The sequence below is a fragment of the Colossoma macropomum genome, unplaced genomic scaffold (assembly GCF_904425465.1).
Source record: "Colossoma macropomum unplaced genomic scaffold, Colossoma_macropomum, whole genome shotgun sequence".
Lineage (NCBI taxonomy): Eukaryota > Metazoa > Chordata > Actinopteri > Characiformes > Serrasalmidae > Colossoma > Colossoma macropomum.
In genome coordinates, this window is record NW_023494808.1 from 10428842 (window position 1) to 10455992 (window position 27151).

Here is a 27151-nt window from a genome sequence, read left to right on the forward strand (position 1 = left end):
TTCTTTCTCTTTTTCTTTCTTGCTCTTTTTTCTTCTCTCCTTTTCTTTCTCTCTCTCTCCCTTTCTCTCTCTTTCTCATTTTCTCTCTTTTCCTGTCTTCTTCTCTCTCTCTCTCTCACTATTTCTCCCTCTACCTTTCTTTCTCTTTTTCTTTTTTCGCTCTGCATCTCTCTCTTTTCATCTCACTCCCTCTTTTTTTTAACTTTCGCTCTCTCTTACTCTCTTCTTTTCTCTCTTTCTTTCTCTCTCTTCCTCTTTTTCTCTCTTGCTCTTTCTCTTTCCCCTCTCCCTTTCTCTCTCTTTCTTTCTCTGTCTCTCTTTTTTTCTTTCTCACTCTTTCTCTCTCTCTTCCTCTCTCTCCCGTTCTCTTTCTCTCTCTCTTACTCTTTCTCTATTTCTCTCTGCCGTTCTCGCTCTCTCTACCTTTCTGTTCCTTTCTCTCACTAACCATTCTCTTTCTTTATTTCTTTTTCATTGTCTTTATCTATCTCCTCCTTTACTGTCTCTCTCTCTCTCTCTCTTTCTCCCTCTCTCTCTCTCTCTCCTCACAACACTAAATCTTTTTCAATGCATGATGTCTCACATCTTTTTCATCTCACTCCCTCTCTCTCTCCCTTTCGCTCTCTCTCTTACTATCCTTTTCTCTCTTTCTCTCTCTCTTCCTCTGTCTCACATCTTATTCATTTCCAACTTGATTGTTTTGACCCAGTCTCCAATCCCTTCCGTTTGCCCCCTCTCTCTCTCTTTCCCTCCTCTCTCTCTCTCTCCCTCTCTCCCTCCCTCCCTCCCTCGCTCTCTGTTTTCCGCTCTCTCAGTTAACAGCTGTACTCCAGCGTAGTGGAGTCACAGTTTTCTGTTTTTTTCCTCTCCAGCGCTGCTGTTCTCGAGCTCCAGTTCCCACTAAAGGATATTACTCATCCGTCTGCAGCCTCTTTCTCTCTTTAACCCTCTCCCCTTTTATTTCATTTATCTGCCTCTCACTGTTTCGTCCCTCCTCTGTCTTCTTCAGCTCCGTGTTCAGAACCTTTCACTCTCGCTCTTTCTTGTCCTTTATTCTTTTGTCTTTTTCCCTCTGTGTCTGCACTGCATCCACCGTTCTTTTCTCTGTCTTCCTCTGTCTGATGGAGGCTGAGGCGCTGTACAGCTTCAGAGCCACAGAATGTGACGAGCTAAGTTTCCAGAAGGGCGACATCCTGAAGGTAAGTGTGTGTGTGTGTGTGTGTGTGTGTGTGTGTGTGTGTGTGTGTGTGATCATCACATTCGTCTTGTTTGATCATGTGTCTGTGGTGTCAAATGGTCACGATCTTTGCGCTTATGCAGCCTGTGGTCATAGATAGATTGGACAGTAACAGAAGTCAGAGACCACCCTGCGTTTATTCCATTTCCAGTCGGAACATCCATGAAGAAAGCTACGGAAGTCTGAAGAGGCTCTGAGCTGTTGCTGTAATTTTTTGGATTGTTACCTTTGTTATCTTGAGATCACAGGATAATTAACTCATTATCTCAAGATGACAACTTTTGTTATCCAGAGATCAAAAGATAATTAACTTTTGTTATCTTAGGATAACAAGAAAACCCATTAGTTATCTTGATATTTCTTTGTTTTCTTGAGATCACATGATAATTAACTCATTATCTCAAGATGACAACTTTTGTTATCTTGACATCACAAGATAATTAACTCATTATCTCAAGATGACAACTTTTGTTATCTTGAGATAACAAGTTGACGCATTAGTTATCTTGTTATCTCTTGGTTTTCTTGACATCACAAGATAATTAACTCATTATCTCAAGATGACAACTTTTGATATCTTGAGATCACAGGAATACTACTTCATTATCTCAAGATGACAACTATTGTTATTTCGAAATAACAAGATAACTAATTATTTATCTTGTTATCATTTTGAGATCACAAGATAATTAACTCATTATCTCAAGATGACAACTTTTGTTATCTTGAGATAACAAGTTGACGCATTAGTTATCTTGTTATCTCTTGGTTTTCTTGACATCACAAGATAATTAACTCATTATCTCAAGATGACAACTTTTGATATCTTGAGATCACAGGAATACTACTTCATTATCTCAAGATGACAACTATTGTTATTTCGAAATAACAAGATAACTAATTATTTATCTTGTTATCATTTTGAGATCACAAGATAATTAACTTGTTATCTCAAAATGACTACTTATGTTATCTTGAGATCACAAGATAAATAACTTGTCTCAAGATGACAACTTTTGTTATCTCGGGATACCAAGATAAATAATGAGTTAGTTATCTTGTTAGCTCCTTGTTATCTTGAGATCACAAGATAATTAACTCATTTTCTCAAGATGACAACTTTTGTTGTAGTGATGTTTTTGTAGTAACTTTTGTAACTAATTCAGTTATCTTGTTATTTTCTTAAGAAAAAATATTTAACTCATTATTTCAAGACGACAACTTTGTTATCTTGAGATCACAAGATAACTAACTTGTTATCTCAGGATGACAAGTTTTGTTATCTTGAGATAATAAGATAACACTCGTTATTTCAAGATAATTAACTTGTTATATCAATATAACAATTTAGAAACTTATAACTACCTTATGGTCTCTCTGGACTTTCATAGAAAGCATATTTAAAAGAAAATTACACCAAATCATCAACAACTAAATATAATATTATTTTTTTTCAGTATTAGGGTGTCCACTCTTGTCTTTATTACGACTTCCAATCTTTTCAGGAGATTTTCTTTCATCTCTTAAAAAGGAATCTGCAGGGATGTTTTTCCACACCTCCAAAGTTCAGTCTTACAGGATGATTGTATTTTCTGCCTGATACAATCCAAGCAATCTCAATAACAAATATGAACTAATTAGTCCATAAAACTTTCTTCTTTTTGGTGTGACTCCTTTTTTCAGTGAGGCTTCTTGACAGCTACACATCCTTTCAGACTCATACCACTGAGTCGTATTCTCACAGTGGAAGGATTGACAGAAACACCTGTGGATGTTTTCAGATCTGAAGCAAAAGTGGAGCTTAATTTTCTTTCAGTGCTGTTTATCTGATGAGGACAGTTTTGTTGGTCTACCGGATGTTCCAGGTGGTTGTTAGGAGTCCTATTTTCTCTCCAGTTTTAGAATCATTTGTTTTTTTGCTTGTTTCCTTTAACCTTTACAAAAGTATGAAAGTGGATTATCTAATGTCTAATCTCCTCAGAAATATCTCCTAAAAATGAACCTGTATATAATGTCCATTTTATCTGGAGTTGAAATAAATGAAGCGTGGTCTATAACTTTTGCCCATCATTGTATATTCAGAGTGGTTCGACTTAATATGGTTCACTGAAGAGAAACTTATTGATTTATTGACATTTTACTAAATATTTGATAGATAGATAGACGTAGTACAGTCTTTAATGTGTAGTGTCCCACAGGTGTCAGTACTTGGGCCAATTAAATTCACATAATCACAATTATGTTTTGTGCTGATTTTGTTAATAAGCAAAGGTTCATCATTTGGATTATTTGTCTGAAATGTGTTGTTCTTATTGTATTCATTCATTGTTTTCCATTTAAAAACTGACACAAAATCTCTGATTTGGCTTCATGTATGTACTTTTGAGCATAATGTAATGTGTTTTATATATAAAAACAAATGCTTGTTGTTTCACTTAGGGATGTTAATGGTGGTGATGATGCATAACATTGTAGCAGTATAAAACAATATGTGTTTTCAGTAACTGACCATCTGTTTGTTGCATCATTTTTCTGGGTCCATTGGGCTTCAGTAGTCTTGGTTTATGTCTAAAACATGACTGGTTTCCAACCCTCTTAAATTCCTTGTTTATTCAGAGCTGGATATTTTTTTAGTCAACAGGGAAAAATAGTACAAACAGGTATATATATATATATATATATATATATATATATATATATACACACTCTACCATACTCTATTTATATATTAAGAGTATTTAGATTTAGATTTATATTTAGATATAACAGTAGTACATACTTTGTTAACAAACCTCAAATACAAGGGTAATGTAGTTCTATTTCTTTCTTTCTTTCTTTCTTTCTTTCTCTCTTCTTGCTTCTTTTTTTCCTTTTTTAGTTCTTTCTTATTTTCTTCCTTCTTTTGTCTGTTTTTTCCTCTTTCTTCTTTCCCTTATTCCAGTTTGTTCTACCCTTCTTTTCTTTCTTCTTTTTCTTCCATTCATCCTTCTTTTATCTTTTATCTTCTTTTGTCCACCCTATTTCCTTTGTCTCTTTTTCTTATTTCCTTTCCTCCTTTTTTCTTTCTTTCCTTTATCTTGCTTCTGTACTCTTTCCTTTTTTCTATTCTTGATCTTTTTCTTCCTCCCTTGCTCCTTTCTTGTTTGCTTCCTTTTTCTTTATTAGTTCTTTCTCTTTTTCTTCCTTCTTTTATCTTTTCTTCTCCTTTTTCTTTCCATCATTCCTTTTTTCCTCTGCCCTTCTGTTCTTTCTTCTTTTTCTTCCATTTCTTATTCTTTTAACTGTCCATGTTGTTCCTTTGTCTCTTTTTCTGGTTTCCTTCCTTTTTTTTTTCTCTCTGCTATTCTGTATCTTTTTCATCCTTTTTTCTTTCTTTTTCTTCTTTTCTTCTTTTTTTTTGTTTTCTCTGTCCTTTTTTCTTCTGTCATCCTTTTCTCTCTTCATTTCCCTTTTTTCTGCCCTCCTGTTTTCCTTTGCTACTTTTTCTTATTTCCTTCCTTGCTTTTGTTCCTTTCTTTCTCTTCCTTCCTTCTTTCTCTTTCTTCTATCTGTCCTCATCCTTCTTTTCTCTTTCATTCTTCCTTTCCCTTTTTCCTCACTATTACTTTTGAATTCTATGACCCATTACATAGAAACATTATTTTATGGTATTTTCCTGCCCTGCATTCACTGTATTTCCTTCATGAAGTGTAAATGTAAATCTAGTGTAATGTTTAGAGCTCAGCTGCTCCTCTTTTCAACACCATTATGCTGGTGGTATGCTTGTTGCTACAGGTGACAAACATGGATGATGATCCAAACTGGTACACAGCTGAACTGTCAGGGAGGAGGGGCTATGTACCCAAGAACTATATCAATGTAAGGCCTCACGCGTAAGTATCAAACTGAATCAATGTGAATGAAAGTGTTTGTGAATGTGTGTGTGTGTGTGTGTGTGTGTGTGTATGTATGTCAGGCCTGGCATCAGAATTAAATCATGAGTGGGGCATTTGAAAACCACAGAGGGGACAAGGGGACGGTGTGGGATTGGGTGGCGCATCCACACAGCACGAAAAACAAAACAGATATGGAGCACACTGGGTGAAATTGTATGCCAGATTTTTTCAACAGAAAGAATCAACAGGAGAGCCATATTTACATTAATGACATCTGTCTGCTGATTTATCTTCCCATAACATGCAGCACCTCCCCAAAATGCAACAAATATAAAGTGATGAATGTTAATTGATGTAGCCTTTTAAATATGGTGAACTGTAGAAGTTTAGTTTCACTTTGTTTTTTGCCACTTACTACATAATATTGGGTTTAGCAGGGCATGATGATACAGTTATGGGCCACTGCCCCACAAAATGACCCCCGATGTCAGGCCTGATGTGTGTTGGTGTGTGTGCATTTGTATGTTCATCTTTCGGTCTTTTGCAGTGGTGGACAGCAACAAACTAACTATATTTTTCATGTAATTTACTAAAATAAAATATCCTACATTTCACTCTATTACTTTCTGCACAGAAGACATTGGATTTTCCAAAATATTCAAAAAGAAAGATTAGGTTAAAGAAAACCAATCATACATACAAGGCAGTAAATCTAAGTGCCAACTAAACTGGGCCAGTCTCCAATGTTGGGTATTTGTAAATCAGAAAGACATTGTCCAGAAGTTTTGTTGGGAGAGTGGCATTTTACCCATTTCCTGAACTGAAGTCACAAGAGATGAGTTGTACAATGTGGATTAAACACCATGGGAGGCTACAATAACTAGAATAGCTAGAATATCACACAGTACCTTTACTTTTTAAGAGTAATTTATAATACCAATTTGAGTACTTTGTCCACCACTTGTCCACCAGATTGTATAAACGCATATTTTTTTAGGCATGTGAATAGTGAAGCTAAGTAATTAGCTAAGTTTTCTTTCCACTTGAGAACATCTATGTATACTATAAACTCAATTTCGAATAAGTTGGGACAGTATATGAAATGCCAACAAAAACAGAAAGCAGTGATTAGTAAATTCTGTTTGATGTGTATTATAATGAACACTGTACAAAACACAAGATTTTGTGTTTAACTTTGTGAAATTGATTGTGCTTTTGTAAATATATGCTCACTTCAAATTTGACACCTGCAAAATGTTCCCAAAAATTCTGGGACAGGAGCATGTTTATCACCTTTCCTTTTAACAAGACTTAATAAGCTTTTGGGGACTGAAGACACAAACTGACCAGTTTTGAAAGCTGCACGACCATACAGGGCCTTTGTTGTCATATTTTAAGCTTAATAAGACACACATTTTCGATGGTAGACAGAAAGTGCAGTGTGTCTGATTACGTAGCCATGCTGTTGTAACACATGCAGAACGTTTCTTGGCGTTGTCATGTTGAAATAAGCATGGGTGTCCCAACAAAGATAATGCCTAAAAGGCAGTATATGTTGCTCTAAAACATGTTCAGCATTAATGGAGTTTTCACAGATTACCCACTAATACTCCCCCCATACTGTGACCCTGGCTTTTGAACTTTACGCTGATAAGAATATGGACGGTCCTTTTGTTGTTTGGCCCATAGTGCATTATTTAGATAAAAATCTAAAGGTTGAGCCATCAATACATGTTTCCATTGTGCATCAGTCCATTTCAGATGAACTCAAGCCCAGAGAAGTCAGCGGCGTTTCTAGACGTTGTTGATATATGACTTCTGCTGTGCATAGTACAGTCTTAACTTGCATTTGTGGATGTAGTGATGGATGGTGCTTATTGACAACGATTTGTCTATTTCTTATACCACTATATTTATCACAGAAACATACTGGTTTTAAATGCAGTGCTGTCTTAGGAGTTGAAGCTGTGCATTCATGTGCATTAATTTGTGGTTTTTGGTCTTGTCCTTTATGCCTAGGGATTTTGCTGGATTACCTGAATGTTTTGATGTATTTATGCACTGTAGAAGGTGAAGTGCCTAAAATCCTTGCCATCCCTGGCTGAAGAATGTTATTGTTAAACTGTTGGATTTTTGCTGTAGCATTTTTGGCAAAGTGGGGAGCCTTGATTCATCCTTGCACATAAAGTATTCAGCCTGATTGCATCACCTGTTTAAGATGTTTATGAACATTTCACAATGTTCCTAGTCCCAAATTTTTGAACATGTTGCAGATGTTAATTTCAGAATTAACATATATTTACAAAAACAATGATGTTGATTTGTTTTTTTTTTGTTGATTTTTTTTTTTGTTTCCTTTTTTTTCAAATACAGGTCAAAGAACACTTTTAAATCACTGCTTTCTGTTTTATTTGCATTTCATCTACTGTCCCAACTTTTCTGGATTTGGGTTTGTATATAAGTACATATACATATATTACGTGTATGTGCTATATTTGTATATTCTAACTTGTACACATTTAAAAGAACATGTAATGGAGCTTATACTGCAATAATTGTCTTGAGTTGAACTATTAAACTGAGAAAAAAAATGAAGAATTAAAAAAAATACATTTTTGAGGGCAAGAATATTTCTAGTATAAAAGTCTCAGTTGCAGTGGCTATGATATCTTGCCAAGTGGTTATAATTTAACCCCTTTGAAAGCTTATTATTCAGTATCTACAGGGATCTCAGTGCAAACTGACTGAGCTATTCTTTTGGGCCCATAGGTGAGCCCTGATAATTTAAGGTGTTAAATATATTCTAATATAGTAGTCTAAAATAGATCTAATATTTCTCAGTGTGAGATAGTTGTAAGGGTGTTATATGTTTGTTCAATGTCTAGCCATTTATACTTCAGGTCTGAAATGATTTGTCATTTTATCTATAATTAAATGATCTTATTCCACTGATAGGCAAGTTTGTTCACACTTATCATCATTTTTCATATCTGTAGCAACAGTTCATGTATCATTTTTGAATAAATCTTCTGAGCAGAATAAATTGTCGCTCAGCAGATGAGCTGATAAAGTGGTGTTGAGCCAGATGCTCTTGTGTCCTGAAGGTGGTTTGTGGGAGGAATATCTCGGCAGGCCGCAGAGAGCCGGCTGAGGCCACTGGAGTGTGGAGCATTTCTCATCAGAGAGAGCGAGAGCACACCGGGAGAGTTCTCAGTGTCTGTCAGGTGAAAATCACAGATCACACACACACAGACACAGTTTTGTTATTTTGAACTGTGGGGCCATTACATAGACTTCCAATCATTTCTTGGAGATTTACCCAAACCTTAACCAGAACTACCACTTGCCTAACCCTTACCCAAACCCTAACCTTAACCTTAACCTTAACCTTAACCTTAACCTAATCCTAACCTTAACCTTAACCTAATCCTAACCTTAACATTACTCTTACCTTAAAAGTTAGTGATTTACATTGTGAGGACCTGCTTGTGGTCCCCACAAGGAAGAAAGGTCCCCACAATGTGAGTGTATGAACAAGTTTTGGTCCCCACAATGTGGCATAAATCTGGTCCCCACACACTCATTTGCCAGTTTTCTGTTGTTGTCAGTTTTAATACTAAGGCTGAAATGGGCTTTTGTGAAAATCACAAAGCAAACATCTAACATTACTTCAGTGAATCAAAGATAAGACACAGATGGACCATAAACATTTTTAATTGGCTTTGATGAATAGGTTTAGGGTTTTAAGATTGCTTTGTTGTTTGTTTGTTGTCTTTGTGCATCTCAGTGGTCAGATATTTTCTCAGTTGTGTCATAGTCTTTGGGTCCACATACTGTGCCAGTAAGCTTTATCCAAGAATAATTAGATTTAGGTTTTTGAATGTTTTTCTTTGTCTATGTACATCTTAGCTGTCTGAATTTAACTCTGTTATGTTGTCTTCATTGAGTGAACAAATTACTGTATTGCAGTGTTTGTGGTGTTTATGTGGATCCAGTATTCTGGATGATTGCCAGAATATGGTGATATTGCCATAGGAGGTGGAGTGTATAGAGTAATTTAGGTGTTGAAATGAACAGGATTTAGATGAAGATCTAATGAAACTGCTTGACCTGAACCAATATTGACTAGATCCTTGACCTAGTTCTATATGAATGTCCAGTACCACTTTCTTTGACAATCCAGGTAATTAACCAACCAAATAACTCGTTATTTATTCTTTTTCATGGTTAGTAAAGGCTTCCATGAATGTCCATAAGATGTGAGTGTGTGTGTGTGTGTGTGTGTGCTTGTCTAACTCTATCTGGCATTTTGTTAACACACGCTCTAATTGGAATGGAGTGTGTGGTACTGTTTGGACCCCGAGGCTCTCAGGCTGCTGTGATGTAATCCTCTCGCTCGCAGCGCTCTGGAACCCATTTAAACAGTTCTGTGTTCTCTCTGTGGAACTCGGAAAGCCATTTGAGTTCAAGGCATGAAATAAATATTGTGTTACGTAAATAACGCTATTCAAATTTTACCACTACTACTGTAACACTACTGCTACTACTTATTGTTATGATTATTATTTATGTGTGTGTGTGTGTGTGTGTGTGTGTGTGTGTGTGAGTAAATCATTACAATTAGTGCCAATCCAATTTGTTAACATGCTGAAGGTACAATAACTATACAATCATCTGCAAAACTTTAAACATTTTCAGTCAAATTCCATTTTTTTTGTTGATTTTATATGTGAAAATAAGTTACTAAGTTATAAATTATTGGGGGGAAAAACAGAAATTAGAAATTGTGCCATAAAATTTTCCCCGGCCATATTTTTGTATGAAAATCAATAAAACCTCATCTGACCAGCCCAAACATTTGAACCTGACTGTATATATTACAGTGGATTGAAAAGCTTGAATTTTACAACAAAAAAAAATTAAGATGAGGAAAAAAGAATGGCATTCTAGGACCTAGACACCAAATATTACTTCAGTGATAAAAATGTTCTCTAATTATCTGCTTTCTGAATGCTTCACACATAATGTTATACAGATTTCCTGTTCTTCTTAAGTCATACATGACTGATTTTTTCATTTCATTTAATCCCTACAAAAATAATCACATTATGTTTCAGTAGTGACAATTTTAGCTCATTTTGAGTAGAACTCACTCATGACTAGCTGCGTTTGTATGACTAACAGACACAGCTTTGAACAGTCACACACATAAAATCTTAATATTTTTCATTAAAACACAAAAAAGTTTAGGTAACTGCAGAAAATGTGTTTCGGGAGTGACAATTCTCAATGTTTCACACTGATTTTCAGGTAGTGGGACATATTTACTTCAAAACAATGGAATATAACTGCTCACCACGTGGCCATGAGGGGCAGGGATGCAGTCTAAGTTACTGCTCTGAAATGCAGGGGCATGGCTAAAAGAAGCCTCTGCCTGTGGGCTAAAACTCTTTGTGTTCCAGCAGTGACAATGTGAGACTGCATAGTAAACAACATTGAAAATAAATACAAAACAATGTAAGAATAATTTTTGGGTAAATCTAGCGGTTAGGGTTCGGGACAGACACCTTTCAATAGAAAATGCCCTAAAAATTATGATTTTGTGTATGTTTAGCTTATTACTAGCTCTATTAATGCCTTTTATTTAAATAGATCATAATATAATCCTTGAAAATGAAATTGTCTGAATACTTCATTGTTTTTTAAAGAGTTTTTTACTGTGGGAATGCAGTACTAATTTGGTAGAATGGTCCAGATATCACAACCCTTAGTTCCTGTCACCACCACTGTAACAAAGTCACTAAGTTCCTCCAGATCTAACCACTCTGAGGGACTTTGTTTACATCTCAGCAAAGAAATTATGCAGATATTTGGAACTCTTCTTTAATGGCTTTGTTAATTTCATTGCTTTTACTATTGTGTTTGTTTATTATCTTATTCAGTATTTCAAATAAGCTTGTTTTTCTTTGCCTTGCACAAAGAAAAACACACAGGCACTCAAACAACCTCCCGCACACATTCTGAAACATCTGCACTGGCCTTAGGTACTGCAGCTTATTATGCAGCACAGAGCTAATATTATGTGGCAGAGTTGGTTCGTTTTTTTGTGCTGCTGTTTGCTTTGCTGAAGAGCATATCTCTGCTTTCGCCTCTGCCTTCTTCTCCCTGCATAGTTTGACATTCAGCTTTAAGAAGATTTGAAGGGACGGCTTCTAAAAATAATCCAGATACGTACAAAACAGGGCTCGTGCTGCACTACTCTGAATTGAATCTACCGTCGCCTCTGATGTTATAAATAACAGAAAAGCCATTATTCCAGCACATCTCATGAGATTAGAGTTTAAAACAGTGCAGTTGCTCCGCCCCCTCCCTCTCTCTCAGTTCTCTTGAGTAACACGTGATTGCTCATCTCCCTTTCTTGCTGATGACCTCGAGCTGGCTTCTGTGGATGTGGAGGCAAGCGTACTGGAGCATATTATCCTCATAATTCAAATTCACCAGGCTTCAAAAAATGATAGCATCTTAACTGTGTGTATCATCGTTTTCATATCAAAGTCATTCTTGCCCTTTACGGTGTCTGAACATTTCATGAATGGACCAATAGAAAAGGTCTAAAATAAAACCTTATTACATCAGTGGCAAGTACTGTGCAAAAGTCAGAGACCAACCCTTTCGTTTTTTTTTTCTTTCCAGTCAAAACAACCATTAATCCATTCACTTTTTAGCGTCAGAACACATATAGACAATATGGCCAAAAGTATGTGGACACCAGCCTGTAACACTGATATGAGCTTGTTGGACATCCCATTCCAAAACCATGGAGTCACCCCCTTTGGCAGCTATGACAGTCTCCTATCTTCTCAGATGGCTTTATATAAGATTTTGGATTTGGATTTTGAATTTTGTGTCAAAAGAGCATATGTGAGGTCAGACACTGACATTGGACAAGAGGGCCTGGCTCACGATCAATGTTCCAAGTCATCCCAAAGGAAGTCAGTGGGGTTGAGGTCAGGGCTCTGTGCAGGCCACTGGAGTTCCTCCACACCATACTAGTCAAACTATGTCTTTATTGATCTCACTTTGTGCACAGGGGTACAGTCATCCTGGAACAGAAGAGGGTTTCCCCAAACTGCTGACATAAAGTTGGAGGCATAGTCTAAAATGTCTTTGTGTGCTGTAGCATTAACATCACCCTTCACTGGAACTATGGGGCCCAAACCCTGAAAAACAGCCCCAGACCATTATCCCTCCTTCACCAAACTTTACTATGCATTCTGATATGTAGCATTGTGAGGAGTTACTCAGCCATGGAAACCCATTTCGCAGTTCTTGGGCTGATGTTGCTTCCAGAGGAAGTTTGGAACTGTGCACATATCACAAAATAACACTTATAGTTTTCCAGGGCAGATTTAGCAGAGCAGAAATTTCACTTGTGGGAATGTGGAATCCTTTGACAGTCCCCGCTTTTAAAGTCACCGAGCTCTTCAGTATGACTCATTCCGCTGCCAGTGTTTGTCTGTGGGCAGTGAGAAATAATGACCTTATCTGAATTAGCTAGCATTACTTTGTAGCGTATTCACTGCCATGCTTGTCACATTAAAGATAAAAGCTTTCACCCATTTTCATTTTATCACTAGCTAGCCACCTTGATTATCTCATTGTAGTATATAAAGAAGCAGGAAAAATACAGCTAGAGTTTGTTTTGGGCTGGTCTGTAAATCTAACTGGTCTGAAAACACTGACTCTGGCCCTGGACCAGCCTGAAGTTTAGGTTCAGGTTTTGGGTTAAGGTTTATGTTTGGGTTTGGGCAAATTCAGGTAGAAATAATGAATAATTGGTAGAATCTAAGTTAAAGGCAAGGCAAGCCACTACAAAACAATTACTGTAGGCTATTCGAGTAATAGGTCTCTACCCGTTGTATCTTTTAGTGTGTATTCTTTACCAGGAACTTGCGGGAACCTTTCTTATTAAAGTGTGAAAGTGGATTATCTCATATCTGATCTCCTCAGAAATATCTCCTGAAAGATGAATTATTTGTATTTAGGAAAATTTCTAATTTTGAAGGGTGGTCTCTGACTTCTGCACAGTAATGGACATTAAAGTTTTAAAGTTAAACCTTTTTTTGCTCTGTTCTCATTCAGAGCTAAAAGAAACTTTTTTTCTGCACAAACTGCATGGTGGAGAGGTACAGCTGGACTGAGGAGCAGACAGAAGCATTTTCAAAAAGAATACTGCCACTTTTCAGCTCTTACAGAGAAAGATGTCCAGAAAAGACTACAGCTCTTTGTCAGTGGAAAGAGCTCAAACAGCTCTGCATGGCAGGCAAACGTAATCTCTCGCACTCTTGCACCAGGAGATCTCTCGCATTCTTGCACCAGAAGACCTCTCGCACTCTTAGACCAGGAGATCTCTCACACTCTTGCACCAGAATATCTCTTGCACTCTTAGACCAGGAGATCTCTTGCATTCTTGCACCAGGAGATCTCTCACACTGTTGCACCAGGAAATCTCTTGCACTCTTGCACCAGGTGATCTCTCACACTGTTGCACTAGGAGAACTCTCGCACTCTTGCACCAGGAGATCTCTCACACTCTTGCACCAGGAGATCTCTTGTACTTTTGCAGCAGGAGGCACTGTCAAGGACATAGACCCAGGACATAACAGTTCAGATGGAAGAATAATAATGAGAATTAAAACATTAAAAATAAAATCAAATAAACAGATTGTCCTTATAAGTCAGTTATGAAGATGTCAGGGAAGCCGAAGGTAGCCAAAAGCTGCCAAGATATCACTGGCAAAGATATAATTTTTTGCAGTGCAGAACTAATATCTGTTTCTATGGCCATGGTGTTCATTTTTTATAAGACTGCCTGTTGAGGAGAGGAAGAGGGAGCAGGCTTTAATTTTTAATGATGTTATGTCAGAAATTAAGTGCTCAGAATGTTCCACCGATTAGTTCCGGACCAAATTTAAGTGCAAGAATTCATTAACAATTCACACATTAAATTATTGCACATTACGTGCACGGACACATGCGCACACGCTCTTCAATTTTCATAAATGCAGCAATATTTTAAACACTCTCACTGTGGGTATTGAATATGACCTTCAGTTACATAATCAAGTGCCTTAGTAGAGGTTGTCTCTTCATTTGTAATCAACTGCATCGTTTAGCGGACTGTGATTTACAAGATTATTTTAATTGGTCCTAATGAAGCAGCAACACTGGAGTAAAGCTGATCCTTCAGCAGTATCAAGTTCATATGGGTACGAGCACTTGCCCAGTCAGCCAATAATGTAGTATTAATGCACTGGCATGCTGTTCCTGACATCGCCACAGACTGAGAAATGAATTCTTTTTGTTCGTTGATCCAAATATGTTGAAACTGGGGAAGTTTTATGGAAGAAACATATTCATTTACAAGATTTTCATAATAAAATGATTGTTACATGAAATGTTTTTCATACTATAATTTATGAATGTACCATTCCATGAAGTATTAAACTAATGGAGCATTGCTTAAGCCAAATGGAACAACATATTGTGAAAACTATCCTAAAGAACAGCCAGTTCATCTGTGCAACCTCTGAACACTAAAATGAATGATGCAATCATCCAGGATGATATGGGAAGAATAACAAACATGTAACACAGGGAAAACATAAGAAACTAGAGTGAAACACACAGCTGTGGTGAACCCAAACAAAGATTCACAAAGCTTTTTGCACACTGGGAAAATGCAAACTACATATAAGCAAACACAAATAACAAAGGCAATGCAACACAGGTGCAAACAATGACAATGAATTGAATGCATGGAAAGAATATAGAGTTTCCAGACTGGAACAGAGGGTCTGCACTCTTCTTAAAAAATCTTTCAGTGGATGGTTCTCCAGAGTACTGTTTTTGCCAATGATGTGTGAATGTGAAGAACCTTTTTAGAGAAGACCCTCTGAATAATGTGAAGGTTATAGGTTATATCTAAAGAACCAAAAGTGTTTCTTCTATAGCAGTGGTTCCCATCCTGGTCCTCAGGGCCGTCTAGATGGTTAACATTTTTCATTTTTCAACCCCTACACGTTGGGTTGGAGCAAAAATGTGGACCACCCGGGGAGACCTGAGGTGATTCACTCAAGGAACCCTTTGAGGCATCTTTTTTATAAAAGCACATAATGAAATGCCCCACCTCTTTTTTATTAGCTTCTTATAAAGTGCTAAAAAAACACAGAACAGGATAAAACCATGATGCAATACAGCAAAGACAAGTAGGGGCATAACAGAACATGAGGAAGAGGAAATAGTCTGAATCCTCCCAAATCCTGCTATCCAACTGCTAGTGGGTAGTTGTAGAGTCCTCACTATAGAGTGGCATACTGCTTACCACCCTGGATGCCCTTGATGCCATTCCTGTAGACTGCAACAGGACATTCTCTTCTGGATTTCCAATGGGTGCCTTCAGAATTAGCAGCAACGCCTTGATATGCTCCAGGAGATTAGACAACAGGGAGAGGGTCCATAACATAAGGCTACCCTCAGGAACACCAGAAGGTACTGTCCAGAACCTAGACACAGGGTGAGTGGAGGCAGAAGGACTAGGGTCAGTGTCTGATACTGGGTCAGGAACAATAAGACTGAACAGGCTTGATCCTCCTCAGATGGTAGATTGGTTGACTCCATAGAAGCTGAGGATGGATTAATCACCCATTCTACCCATCCCACCCAAATACACTATATGGACAAAAGTATTGGGACAGCCCTCCTAATTATCGAGTTCAGGTGTTTGAGCCAAACCTATTGTTAACAGTTGGATAACATTAAGCACATAGCCTTGCAGTCTCAATAGACAAACACTGGCAGTAGAATAGGTCATACTGATGAAACTGATGTTGGGTCGACGCTTGGTCATTTACACATGGTACTGGATAAACTCCTGGAGGATTTTAAACACAGGCAGACAGAAAAACGGGACGGGACTGTAGGTGGAAGTCAGAATGGGAGAACGCTGCATCAGAGAGGCTGTGAAAATAGTGCCACAGGCCTATGAGGCTTCAGCTGGAGACATAGCATAGGCATTGACTGGAGAAACTGCGGCAGAAGCTTTGGTCTGGGAAACATAGGGGAACAGGAGCCTTAAAATCAGAGAGCTAGGCTTCATGCAGGGATATAGCAGAGGCACTGGATAGAAGCAAGCACTGCCATCAGCTTCAGAGACAATGATGCTGCCAGGGCAGGAGATACAGAATCTGGTATCTGGCTGTGTCAGGAAAAGCCACCACCAAAGAGCATAGGGCAGCTGCAAGTAGAGAGGCTGTAATGGCTGGAACCATGGGGTGAAAAACTAGAGGAGACAGGATCATGGGTAAAGGGACTAGAGTAGCTGGAATCACAGCCTGAAGGACAAGATTTGCTGGGTTGACAAAGTTTAAGCTGACCAGCTAGGAAGCTGATCCCTGACTTCATGGTAACACCACACACTTACAAAAGATGGTTCTTCAAGAGTTCTTTAGTAAAGAAAATGGTTCTATATAGAATTTTTAAGAGTGTAGAACTGGGACAAGAGTTAACATGAGCAGAAAAGCTGTCTATAATTTTTGTGTTGCCATATGTTTCCTCTCACACCCTTATGAAAGTCAGAAATTATAACTCATTTTCCTTTCATTCTGTGATGTATTTCTGAGTGAAACGCGATATTAAGCTAGGAAGGTGTCTTGACAATCTAACTAAACCTTGACAATCTAACTAAATAACCCTGAAATGAGTAACAAAGTAGTGATTACAAACATGTACTAAATTTCAATGTAGTGTCAAATACTAAAGCAGGAATGTAAATCAGATGCCCAAGTGCAAAGATAGTTTTTTGGAGTAAATTGTAAGGACTTTATAAAATCACAGTGAGATTTGCTGCTTTTTTTACAGCCCAGATTCTGTTTTGTTTATAAGTAATAAGCAGGTGTGTACCCAGAATAATTACACAGTACTGTGGAGTTTAGTACTGTGGCGTGTACCACATACCCAGTTAATACCTAGAACCTGCGCTTTTCACTGTAAATTAATTAAACTGCTTTGGAACTTGCTGTAAAAGAAAGTCTGTATTACCCATAATAAGATGGGGTGAGGGGGGTCATATGCATTTATGAGAGTTTCCCTCTGAAAGTGCCAAACACAGAAAGGAGGTAACAACGAAGAACCTACTCTCAAAATTCTGACATGTCAAAATAATGTCAAATGTTGCTTATTATGTAATATTAATTACATTCTTTCTAAAAAACTAACTTTTCTTGAGAAAACAAGTATTATTTATTATTTTTCATCATTATTCTGACCTAATTAGTCACAATTTAAACCAAAATCAGAGAGAGATAAAATCCATTTTTCCTTTCTATATATATATACATATATATATATATATATATATATATATATATAAGCATGTGAGCCAAACAGGAGGTTTCAATTCTGGCCAGCTCCACCAGTGCAAAGTGTCAGCAGACTGTTGATAATTAGTGCCTCTTTTAATAAATCTGCCCTTTTGTCTTCTTGGCAAGTCACTTCAGCTGTGACCTTTTGCTACTTTACTGTGGATAAAGATTGCGCAAAAAGACCAACAGCAACTAGCCTGAAACAAAGAGTTTTTATATCTGCAGCATTAATTTAATGTTGGATCAGTGGGTCCCAACTGAGCAATGTTGACTCAACATTGAACGACTATTGTCTGCCGTCTTAGTTTTGCAGTGTGAGCTGGCACTAATGAGTCAGACACTCATAAATGAGTCAGACAGAGAGAGACAGAGAGAGAGAAAGTAAATTTGTGTGTGTATAATAAAGATGGCTACAGGGTTCCTCAGGGGCATCCATGGGACTCCCATTGATGAAAGGGTTAGAGAACCGGAAAACTCCTGCAGGCGAATGTAAATATTGGAGTTCGCTAGAATTTCTAAGCACATTCAGAGCAAAGCGCCCAAAATCTAATTTACACAATTACCTGCATGCAACTAAATGTATCTGATCAGCCAAGACATGTTAAGTGTCTTCTTTAGTTTTACACCGGAGCAGCTAGGCTAATGTACCTAACAAGAAATGGAAGCTAATACTCATGTTATGTTTGTGCAAATTGTACAGAAATGGGGACTTGAGTCAGCGACTCAGGCTCAAGTCACACTTGAGTCGCATGTTGACCTGACTCATGATTTGACTCAACTCAGACTTCCACCTCAAAGACTTGAGACTCAACTAGCACTCCCACCCCAGACGCATAACTTGGACTCGCACCCCAAAGACTTGAGATTCAACTCGGGCTCGCATAACAGAGGTTTGAGACTCGACTTGTATTTGCACCCCAGAGATTTGACTCAGAATTGCACTGCAATCTAAGACTCAACTCAAATTTGCTCCCAACAGACTCAAGACTCAACTCAGACTTGCACCTCAGAGACTTGAGCCTTAAACTCACACCCCAGTGACTTGAGACTTGACTCAGAGTTCCATCTCTGTGATTTCAGACTCCACTCAGATTCGCACACCAGTGACTCGAGACTTGACTTGAACTTGCACCTCAGTGACTTGAAACTCAACTTTGATTCATACCCAACAGACTCAAGACTTGATTCAGACTCAAACCTTAGAGACTTGAGAATCAACTCGGACTCATGCAACAGACTTAAGGCTTGACTCAGACTCACACCACAAAGACTTGAGACTCAAGTCACAACTCGGACTCACAGGCAACAGACTCAAGAGTCGACTCGGACTCGCAACCCAGAGATTTAAGATTCAACACAAACTTGCACCTCAGAAACTTGAGATTCAAACTCACAGTGACTTGAGACTCAACTCAGAGTCGCACCTCAGTGACTCGAGATTCCACTATGACTTGCAACCCAGAGATTCGAGACTCATCTCAGAGTTGCACCTCAGAGATTTTAGACTTAACTCACAGCTCAGACTTGCACCCAACAGACTCAAGGCTAGACTCAGACTTGCACCTCAGAGACTTGAGACTCGACTCTGGGTCTAAAGCATCACACACTTGCTTCAAACTGTGTTGGGTTATGTAATCCCAAATAGACTTGCTTGGTTTGCGTGGTTTCTGACAGTGAATATGTTGTAACCTCAAAAATATTAGCATTTTTATAGATAACGGATTATAATCTTCCATTGATTGTTAAAAAATATTAGCCTTGTAGCTCCACTGACTTCAGTTCAGAAACTAACTTCAGACAGCATGTCTTGGCAGATCGACTACATTTGACATAAATGGAGAACTATGTAAAAAGAGTTTGGCCAAGCCATTGCTTTAAGACTTATGAGTCACCTCTCAGCTCCGTGGACGTGCTCGGTCATGGATGTTGACTTACTTGTCAATGAAATCCAGGATGAATGACAAGAAAACGTCAAACTAAGCTTACTGTGTGGAATGACTGGAATTTACACTGAGTAATGGAAAGAATGGAGGCAGTACCTATTCATTTTGTCCCTTTTGATTGAATACCTTCAGCCTATTTTAGCCTAGTTAACCCCCTTAGCCTGGCTGCCTTAAACTCTAAGGGCTTATATGAGTGCCCGCACTTCACTCTCATTGTTTTTGTAGTTACCAAATTACTGAATAATAAGTCTTAGGATCAATAACTGACTAATAAGCTAAGGGTTCAAAGGATTAACATCAACCCCCCCCAAAAAAACAGCTGCACTCGCCACTACAGGAAATTGTAAATTTGTGGGGGCGTTCTTAGAGGTTGAGTCAGCTGTGTAGCGGGAAGTGTGTTTTGCTGAGTTGTAGTGCCTGACTCAGGTGCTGCTGTCTCTGAGAACTTTCCCACTGGCATCCAGACTATGAAGCCCAAAGGGGCGGAACCATATGGAGTTTGAGACTATGCGGTTATAATTATTCAGTGTGAAGACACTGAAACATCTGCATAAAAACACTCAAACTAAACATAACATTTAACCTCCTGTGTTGGAATTACACTGTAAAAAACTTTTACAAGAATTTACAAGAATTTTAGTTGTGAAGTTAGAAAAATACTGTAAATATAATATATTTTACCGTATTTTTACAGACTTACAAAAGTATTTTAGTGACTATAGACTGGAATGGATTACTTACCTGACAAGGTGCCAGGGGGATTCTGACGACCAGGGGCCTTAGGGGACCATCAAGGCTGAGTGGGTTTAAATACTTGAGCCAATCCACTGCAGATATATAAATTTGATAAACAAATAGCTAATACATATTTACACACAACCCTTTGATACTTTTATATTTTTTATATTACAGCTTGTTTTTTTGGCATAATTTAAGTTTGTCTTACACAAATGGAAACAAACTCACGCTACAGACACAAAGCTAACTTTGCTTATTTTCACAAAACAAAAAACAGAAATTTCCATTGTTCAAATTGTATATACACATAAACATGAACTACAGCTTAATCTCACTTTTCAGGTCTTGCTTATTTAATTATTTCTAATGTATTACAGCTGTTGTTAGAGTCTGGAGGGCCTCCAAAGATACTCGTGATCATGATCTGCCCCCTTACTATACATACAGTAGCAACCATTCAAAACACTACAGTAGTATAACATACATTTTAAATGCTAAACAGTACAGTAAGGGTAAAAATACAGTAATACTACTGTAAATCTCAAGTATAACAAATTTGCAGGGGTGGAAAAACTTCTTCACTCAAATAAAAATCAATTATGACTTGAGTAACTATCCTATCTAAATTCCTACTTGCGTAAAGCTCTATTAAGCTCTACTACTTGAGCCCTATTAGGAAAAGCTCTGGCTACAGACACAAACAGTTGATCAGTTATTCATGTCTGCAGTCACACAAGTCTTGAAAGTGGAACTTGGTCATCACAATAATATCACACAGTGTTTACATAAGCTCAGAGTACTTTTTTGCTTTTGATGGTGAAGGACATTAACAAGCTATTGTACTATTACTATGTAATTACTATACTATTACTATGAAATATTGTACTTTTACTGTACCTTGGAAAATATGAGCATATATTTGTGATAAATAGTGTTTATATGGATAATCTCTCTCTCTCTCTCTCTCTCTCTCTCTCTCTCTCTCTCTCTCTCTCTCTTTCCTTCTCTCTCTCTTGCTCAAGAACACTTTCCTTTTATGGCAGTTCCTCTTTCTGTCTGAGCAAGCAGAATGTGCCCTATGGCACTGTGTGTGTGTGTGTGTGTGTGTGTGTGTGTGTGTGTGTGTACTTGTTTTGCTACCATTGTGAGGACCAAATGTCCTCACAGTGATAGGGCTTAAGATTTTGTACAAGTGAGGACCTTATTCCTTAACAACGTGCTGTTTTCACACAATTTTTGGAAAACAGAAAGAAAACACAAAGATTGCCTGATGGATACTGAGGTTAGCTTTAGCTCTAGGTGTAGGTGTCATGCTATTTAGCTGCAGTAATACAAAAATCAAAACGAACCAACATTAGTCCTCACAAGGTATGTAGGGCAAGTGTGTTTGTGCGTGTGAAAGGGACTGAGAGAAAGCTGCCTGTCAGGTGTGGCAGGGTGGGGCTGGCAGGCGATGAAAGGGAGCCCGCTGGAAAGGGTGTGTGCATGTGTAAATGCGTGTGTGTATGGGGGTATTGAAAACCAAGGGGTGCTGTTCCCTATAGAAAAGGACTGAATCTTATAGAATGCAATGTGAGCCACTCACATACACAGGTTTGTTTTCATGCAATGTCATGACATGGGGTCAATTAAGTCCACCTCCTTGTTTCTACACTCATTGTCCATTTTATCAGCTCCACTGACCATATAGGGGCACTTTGTAGTTCTACAATTACAGACTGTAGTTCTTCTGTTTCTCTGCATACTTTGTCACCCTATTCTTCAATGGTCAGGACCCCCCACAGGACCACCCCAGAGCAGGTATTATTTGGGTGGTGAATCATTCTCAGCACTGCAGTGTCACTGACGTGGTGGTGGTGTGTTAGTGTGTGTTGCGCAGGTACGAGTGGATCAGTCACAGCAGTGCTGACAACGATCCACCACCCAAATAATACCTGCTCTGTGGTGGTTCCTGACCATTGAATGGTCCAACATTACTAAAAAGGTCCTGTAGGTTGAGGCTTTGCTACAATGTCAGGACTTTTTTGTCCTGAAAATGTACAGAAACAAACAAACACACACACAAACACCCATAGACTTCAGTGTCTAATGGAATTGTGTTTTTAGAATGAAAGTAAACAGTATTAACCTTCCATTTATCTACTTCTCCATATTTAGTCAATGCTGTTAAAGTGAACAGACAGTAGCATTTCCATCCCATTAGTAAGCATATAATAAAGACATGATTGGTTGAGACTTGCTTTCAGAAGAATTCTCTAATTTACTGCTTCCAAGCTCAGAACAGTTCTTTATAATTTAATCAAAGCCACTATGTGTGTATGAGTCCAAAGTACTCGAGGACATACTGCTGTGAGCCAAGTTAGCAAACTGTGCATTGAGCCAGAGCTTTGATCATTTTTTACACTTGATAGACAAACCAAATTGCGTTCTCACTCCACTCCCCCCCCTCCCCGCCCATGTTTTCTGTAGTTATGGCGACCACGTGCAGCACTTCAAGGTGTTGAAGGATGGATTAGGCCAGTACTTTATATGGGATGAAGTCTTCAGCTCACTGAATCAGCTGGTGGACTTCTACAGAATCAACAGCATTGCCAAAGAGAGAACCGTCTTCCTGCGAGAGCCGGAGAGATTGCTAGCTGTGAGAAAATGCACATACATGCATAATCTTGTCTTTTATAATATATAATATATAATATCTTTTATTGTGTTCTAAACTATTAAGGCTGCATTTTGTGTGAAAATGTCCCCACAATAGCAGAATTGTCTTGTTTTCCTAACATTGTGGGGACTGTCGTGGGAATGTTTGATGAAAGCATAGTATAATATTTAAAAATATACACAGTACTGTGCATAAGAGACCATCATTCATTTATTTAATTTTCATTCAAAATGACCATTAGGTACAAGTTTTTCGTTGTTCAGTTTTTTTTCTGAGGCAATTAGATATAAGATAATCCACTGTAATAAAGGTAGAAAGTGGGCATAAGTGATATTATATGTAGTTATTGTGGCTTTTGTGTATTTTTCTGTTAAATATTTTGATTTTTTCCTGAAGCTGAAAAATAAATAGTTTGTACTTGTATGTTTTTTGACTGGAAATTTAAAAATGAAGGGTGGTCTCTAGTCTACAGTATGAACTTTGCTTAAAATCTAAAATTTACAAAAAACAAAAAAAAACAACTTTTGACAATGAAAGATTTTATGCTCTGACATAAAAAGTACAACATCATATAAATGAATCTGTTCAATCTGTGAGAAATTATTAGTACAAAACTCCTGTCATTCTGTAAGCAGTTAAACTTAGTATTTAAATGCTATTTTGAACCTGTAAAATTTGAAAATTTAAAAAAACTAAAAACTACCTGGAACACTATTTGGAGATTGTGCACAGTTGCCGGAATTAAATGGAGGTTTTCCTTTATTTTTGTCATCAAAATCCATAAAGTGACCTGCTAGGTCTCAACTGAGTTGGCAATTACAAAATAAAATAAAAATTGATATTTAGTTGTGTGCAAACGTTTGGGCACCCCTGGTCAAATGACATGTTTTGCTGTACACACTTCTGTTAATGTTAATGTTAATGTTAAACAAATGTTAATGCAGACTTACTGTTTGCTGTAATACTGGGGGAAAAAAACCCATAAAAGCATACATTGTGGCCTGTGCTAATGCTATGGCATATTTGAAAAGTTTTTTTTAAGTATGTTAAATTCAAATAAATAGAAATTATGCACTAAAATTTGCAGAAATATGTTCAAGTTTGTTCCCTGCTGAACATGTTCCCAAAACATATCATTTGACTGGGGTTGTTTAACTCCTTAAATGGCCAGGGCCCATTGGCAGACCCATAGTTCTGTAACCTGAATAGCTCAGCCAGTTTGCATTGAAGTCCCTGTAATTACAGAACAATAAGCCTTAGTATGTAATAAGCCTGGGATTTTAATGGGGTTAATCCTTTGCATACAACTGTAGTTAACAAGATTCCATCAGCGCTAGATGATCTGTTTCCCTGCAGTAAGAAGAGCTAGCTAGTTCCTGTAAACGTTATGCCAGCCTGGAGCATTGGCTAATTGTTTTTTCCTTGTAATGTGTTTTCCAGAGACCGCGCCACGCCCATGCCCTCTTTGACTTCACTCCTCATCATGTGAGCCAGTTGCGCTTCCTGCGTGGTGACGTTATTGACCTGCTGGACTGCTCAGATGCTCAGTGCTGGAGGGGCCGTTGCCGTGGAAGAGTGGGCGTGTTCCCACCAGAATACGTTCAGCCCATATATCACTAACATGTCAAAGGTTTAGCTCGAAACTCATATCATATTTTTTAACCATACTGGAAATCCTGACCATCTACTGTAGTTTGTGTCAAACATGCACTCACTACTGACTTTATTAGAAACCCCTACCAATTTATGAGCTCCAGCTACCTAATAGATACACTATATGGGTGTACAAATACAGACAGGTCCGTAAAAGTTGGGATGTTGACAAAATTACTGTTCTTTTAGCTGTCAACTACAGCATATTAGTGTTGAGGGTATTTACATTCCTATCTGGTAAATAGTGTAGGAATTCCAACTATTTTTATAGATACCCCCAGTTTAGGGGCCCAAAAGTAGTTTGACAATCATAAAATAAATTGTCACTTTTACTACTTGGTTGAAAATCATTTGCAATTATTGACTGCCTGAATCTGAAAACCATAGACATCATCAGATTCTAGGTTTTTTCCCTGGTGACTTACTGCAGCTGTCTTCAGTTCCTGCTTGTTCTTCAGGGGTTTTACTTTTAGTTTTGCCTTCAGTAAGTGAAATCCATGCTTGATTGGACTGAGGTCAGGTGATTGACCTGGCCATTTCAGTACATTCCACTTGCCTTAAAAAACATCCTGTTGGTTTTACAGATGCTCATTGACCATCTGCACTGTAAAGAACTGTCCAATTAGTTTTGAAGCATTTGGCTGAATCTAAACACACGATATAGCCCTATATGCTTCAGAATTCATCCTGCTGCTTTTGTCAGCAGTCACATCATCAATATAGGGAATAATAGTAACCAGTTCCATTGGCAGCCATACATGGCCATGCTATAACACTACCTCCACCATGCTAGACAGATGAGGTGGTATGCTTTGGATCATGAGGGGTTCCTTCCTTTCTTCATACTCTTCTCTTCCCATCATTGGGGTACAAATTGACATTAATAACTAATGCATTCTTTCTTTTTTAAAAATGTACCAAATAGTTGATTTGGCCACACCTAATGTTTTTGCTATAATGTTTATGTTTTTCAGCCTAATGTTGGCAAGCTTCACTGGCAGTAATGGCTCTACATCATTTATCTGCTTATTATAAGTGAAAATGTTTGAAAATGGTTGTGATTCCTACACCTTTCACCTGATTTAAATGTAAATACTCTCAAATTAAAGCTGAAGGTTTGCAGTTTAAGCTCATATTATTTAACTTACCTCTAATATGCTGTGGTAGACAGCTAAGGTAGCAATAACAGGACCATTGTTGACCAGATATTATGAAGTCGATTAACTCAAATTGTGCATTAACAAATTGTGCTGCATTCTCAGCCTTTATGCCAGCAAGGTGAAGCTACAAGGTAGAGGTCTCTGAAGGGTTGCACAGTATAAATACTGTAAAGTATTTTTCACAATTCCAGTATAATTGCTACTGAATTATGTAAATTGGAAACTTATTTATTGCTTATTATTAGCAAACCCGTCTCTGAGAACCAAAATAAAATTGCAATGCTATTTTCTTCTAAATCTGACCATGCATATTTATATATGACAGCAATTGTCATTTCAATTGTACCAGATATCATTCAGTACTTTGTGTGTTTTAGCATCTTAAAACTATAAGAACTTAAAGGGATCTTTATTTGATGCTCTGTAAATCAATAGCTGTGACTCTTTTAATCTAAATGCACTGAAAAAATAATGTTTTGAGTTTACATGATTGAAATATGTCAGCCAGTCTGTTACTAACACAACAGACAACTGCTGTCTTTAATTTACTTACTTTGACATGAATTGTGGTGAAGTAACATTTTATCCATGCGCTGAGTAATAGAATTGTGAAGGTAGTGATGTACAACAATAAAAGAGTAAAAGTAAGAATTTTACTTCTTTTTATAGTTAATAGTTATTATATTTAGAGTCATAATAACTATATAGTTAGTTATTATATCAAATAGCTAAAGTAATTGCATTACATTGACAGTAAAACAAAGTGGGAACTTCGTTCTACTGTTTAAACTCCAGTCTATTTTGCTAATGACAATTCAAAAATTTACAAATTTAATTCATGACTTACAGATACATTCTCTTAAATGTAAAGATGTGTGTCTGGAGCCATATAAAGTTTTCCACTGGTCTTTAGTTTGGGGAACCTCTTTTTGTGTTTTGTGCTATAACATGTTCTGCTTTTATATGTTATAACCCAAAAGCCTGTGCAGTGTCTTATTGTACATTTATTTAAAGATTTCCAGCGTTTGATATTTATTTATTTATTTATTTATTTATTTAAAGCACTATGCAAAAATCAGAGGCCACTCTTTCGTTCATTTAAGTTTCAGTCAAAATGTCCGTTAAGAACATGTTAGCATTAGGAAAATAAGCATAAACATATTTAGCAGAAAACTACATAGAAGCCTCAACAATGAATTATAACATCAAAAAGTTCAGTATTTACTGTGTCCACTTTTTGGTTTTATCACAGCTTCTCTTCTTTTTATGAGATTTCCTTTCAGTTTTGTTTAAAGAAATCTGCAGGGATATTGTTCCGTACCTCCAAAGTTCAGTCTTAGGCCCTATTTGAGTTGGATTAGTTTTACCAGAAGAGGTCAAGTAATGTACTTTTTCCGTGATTTGACTGGCCAATTCATATGGGATAAAGGATCTCTGTAATTTCCCCAAATTACCCCAGATTGC

The 27151-nt window shown here is 37.5% G+C and overlaps 1 protein-coding gene across 2 annotated transcripts; it reads left to right on the plus strand.

Moving 5' to 3' along the window:
- Positions 1-935: 935 nt before the first annotated feature.
- Positions 936-25244, plus strand: grapb (GRB2 related adaptor protein b). Of its 2 annotated transcripts, none has more exons than XM_036557454.1 (5): positions 936-1199; positions 5012-5109; positions 8217-8336; positions 22685-22853; positions 24315-25244. In XM_036557454.1, the coding sequence occupies exons 1-5, from the start codon at positions 1122-1124 to the stop codon at positions 24492-24494; spliced, it is 645 nt and encodes a 214-aa protein (XP_036413347.1). In that variant the 5' UTR covers positions 936-1121; the 3' UTR covers positions 24495-25244. The 2 variants fall into 2 exon arrangements, with proteins under 2 accessions (XP_036413347.1, XP_036413348.1); XM_036557455.1 differs by having other exon boundaries at positions 5012-5095.
- The last annotated feature ends 1907 nt before the right edge of the window (positions 25245-27151 follow it).

Excerpts from the sequence above, each read along its gene's own strand:
- grapb (XM_036557454.1), top strand. The coding sequence starts at position 1,122 with ATGGAGGCTGAGGCGCTGTACAGCTTCAGAGCCACAGAATGTGACGAG. Across the intron at positions 1,200-5,011 it reads AGAAGGGCGACATCCTGAAG|GTGACAAACATGGATGATGA; the intron begins GTAAGTGTGTGT and ends TTGTTGCTACAG. Across the intron at positions 8,337-22,684 it reads GAGTTCTCAGTGTCTGTCAG|TTATGGCGACCACGTGCAGC; the intron begins GTGAAAATCACA and ends TGTTTTCTGTAG.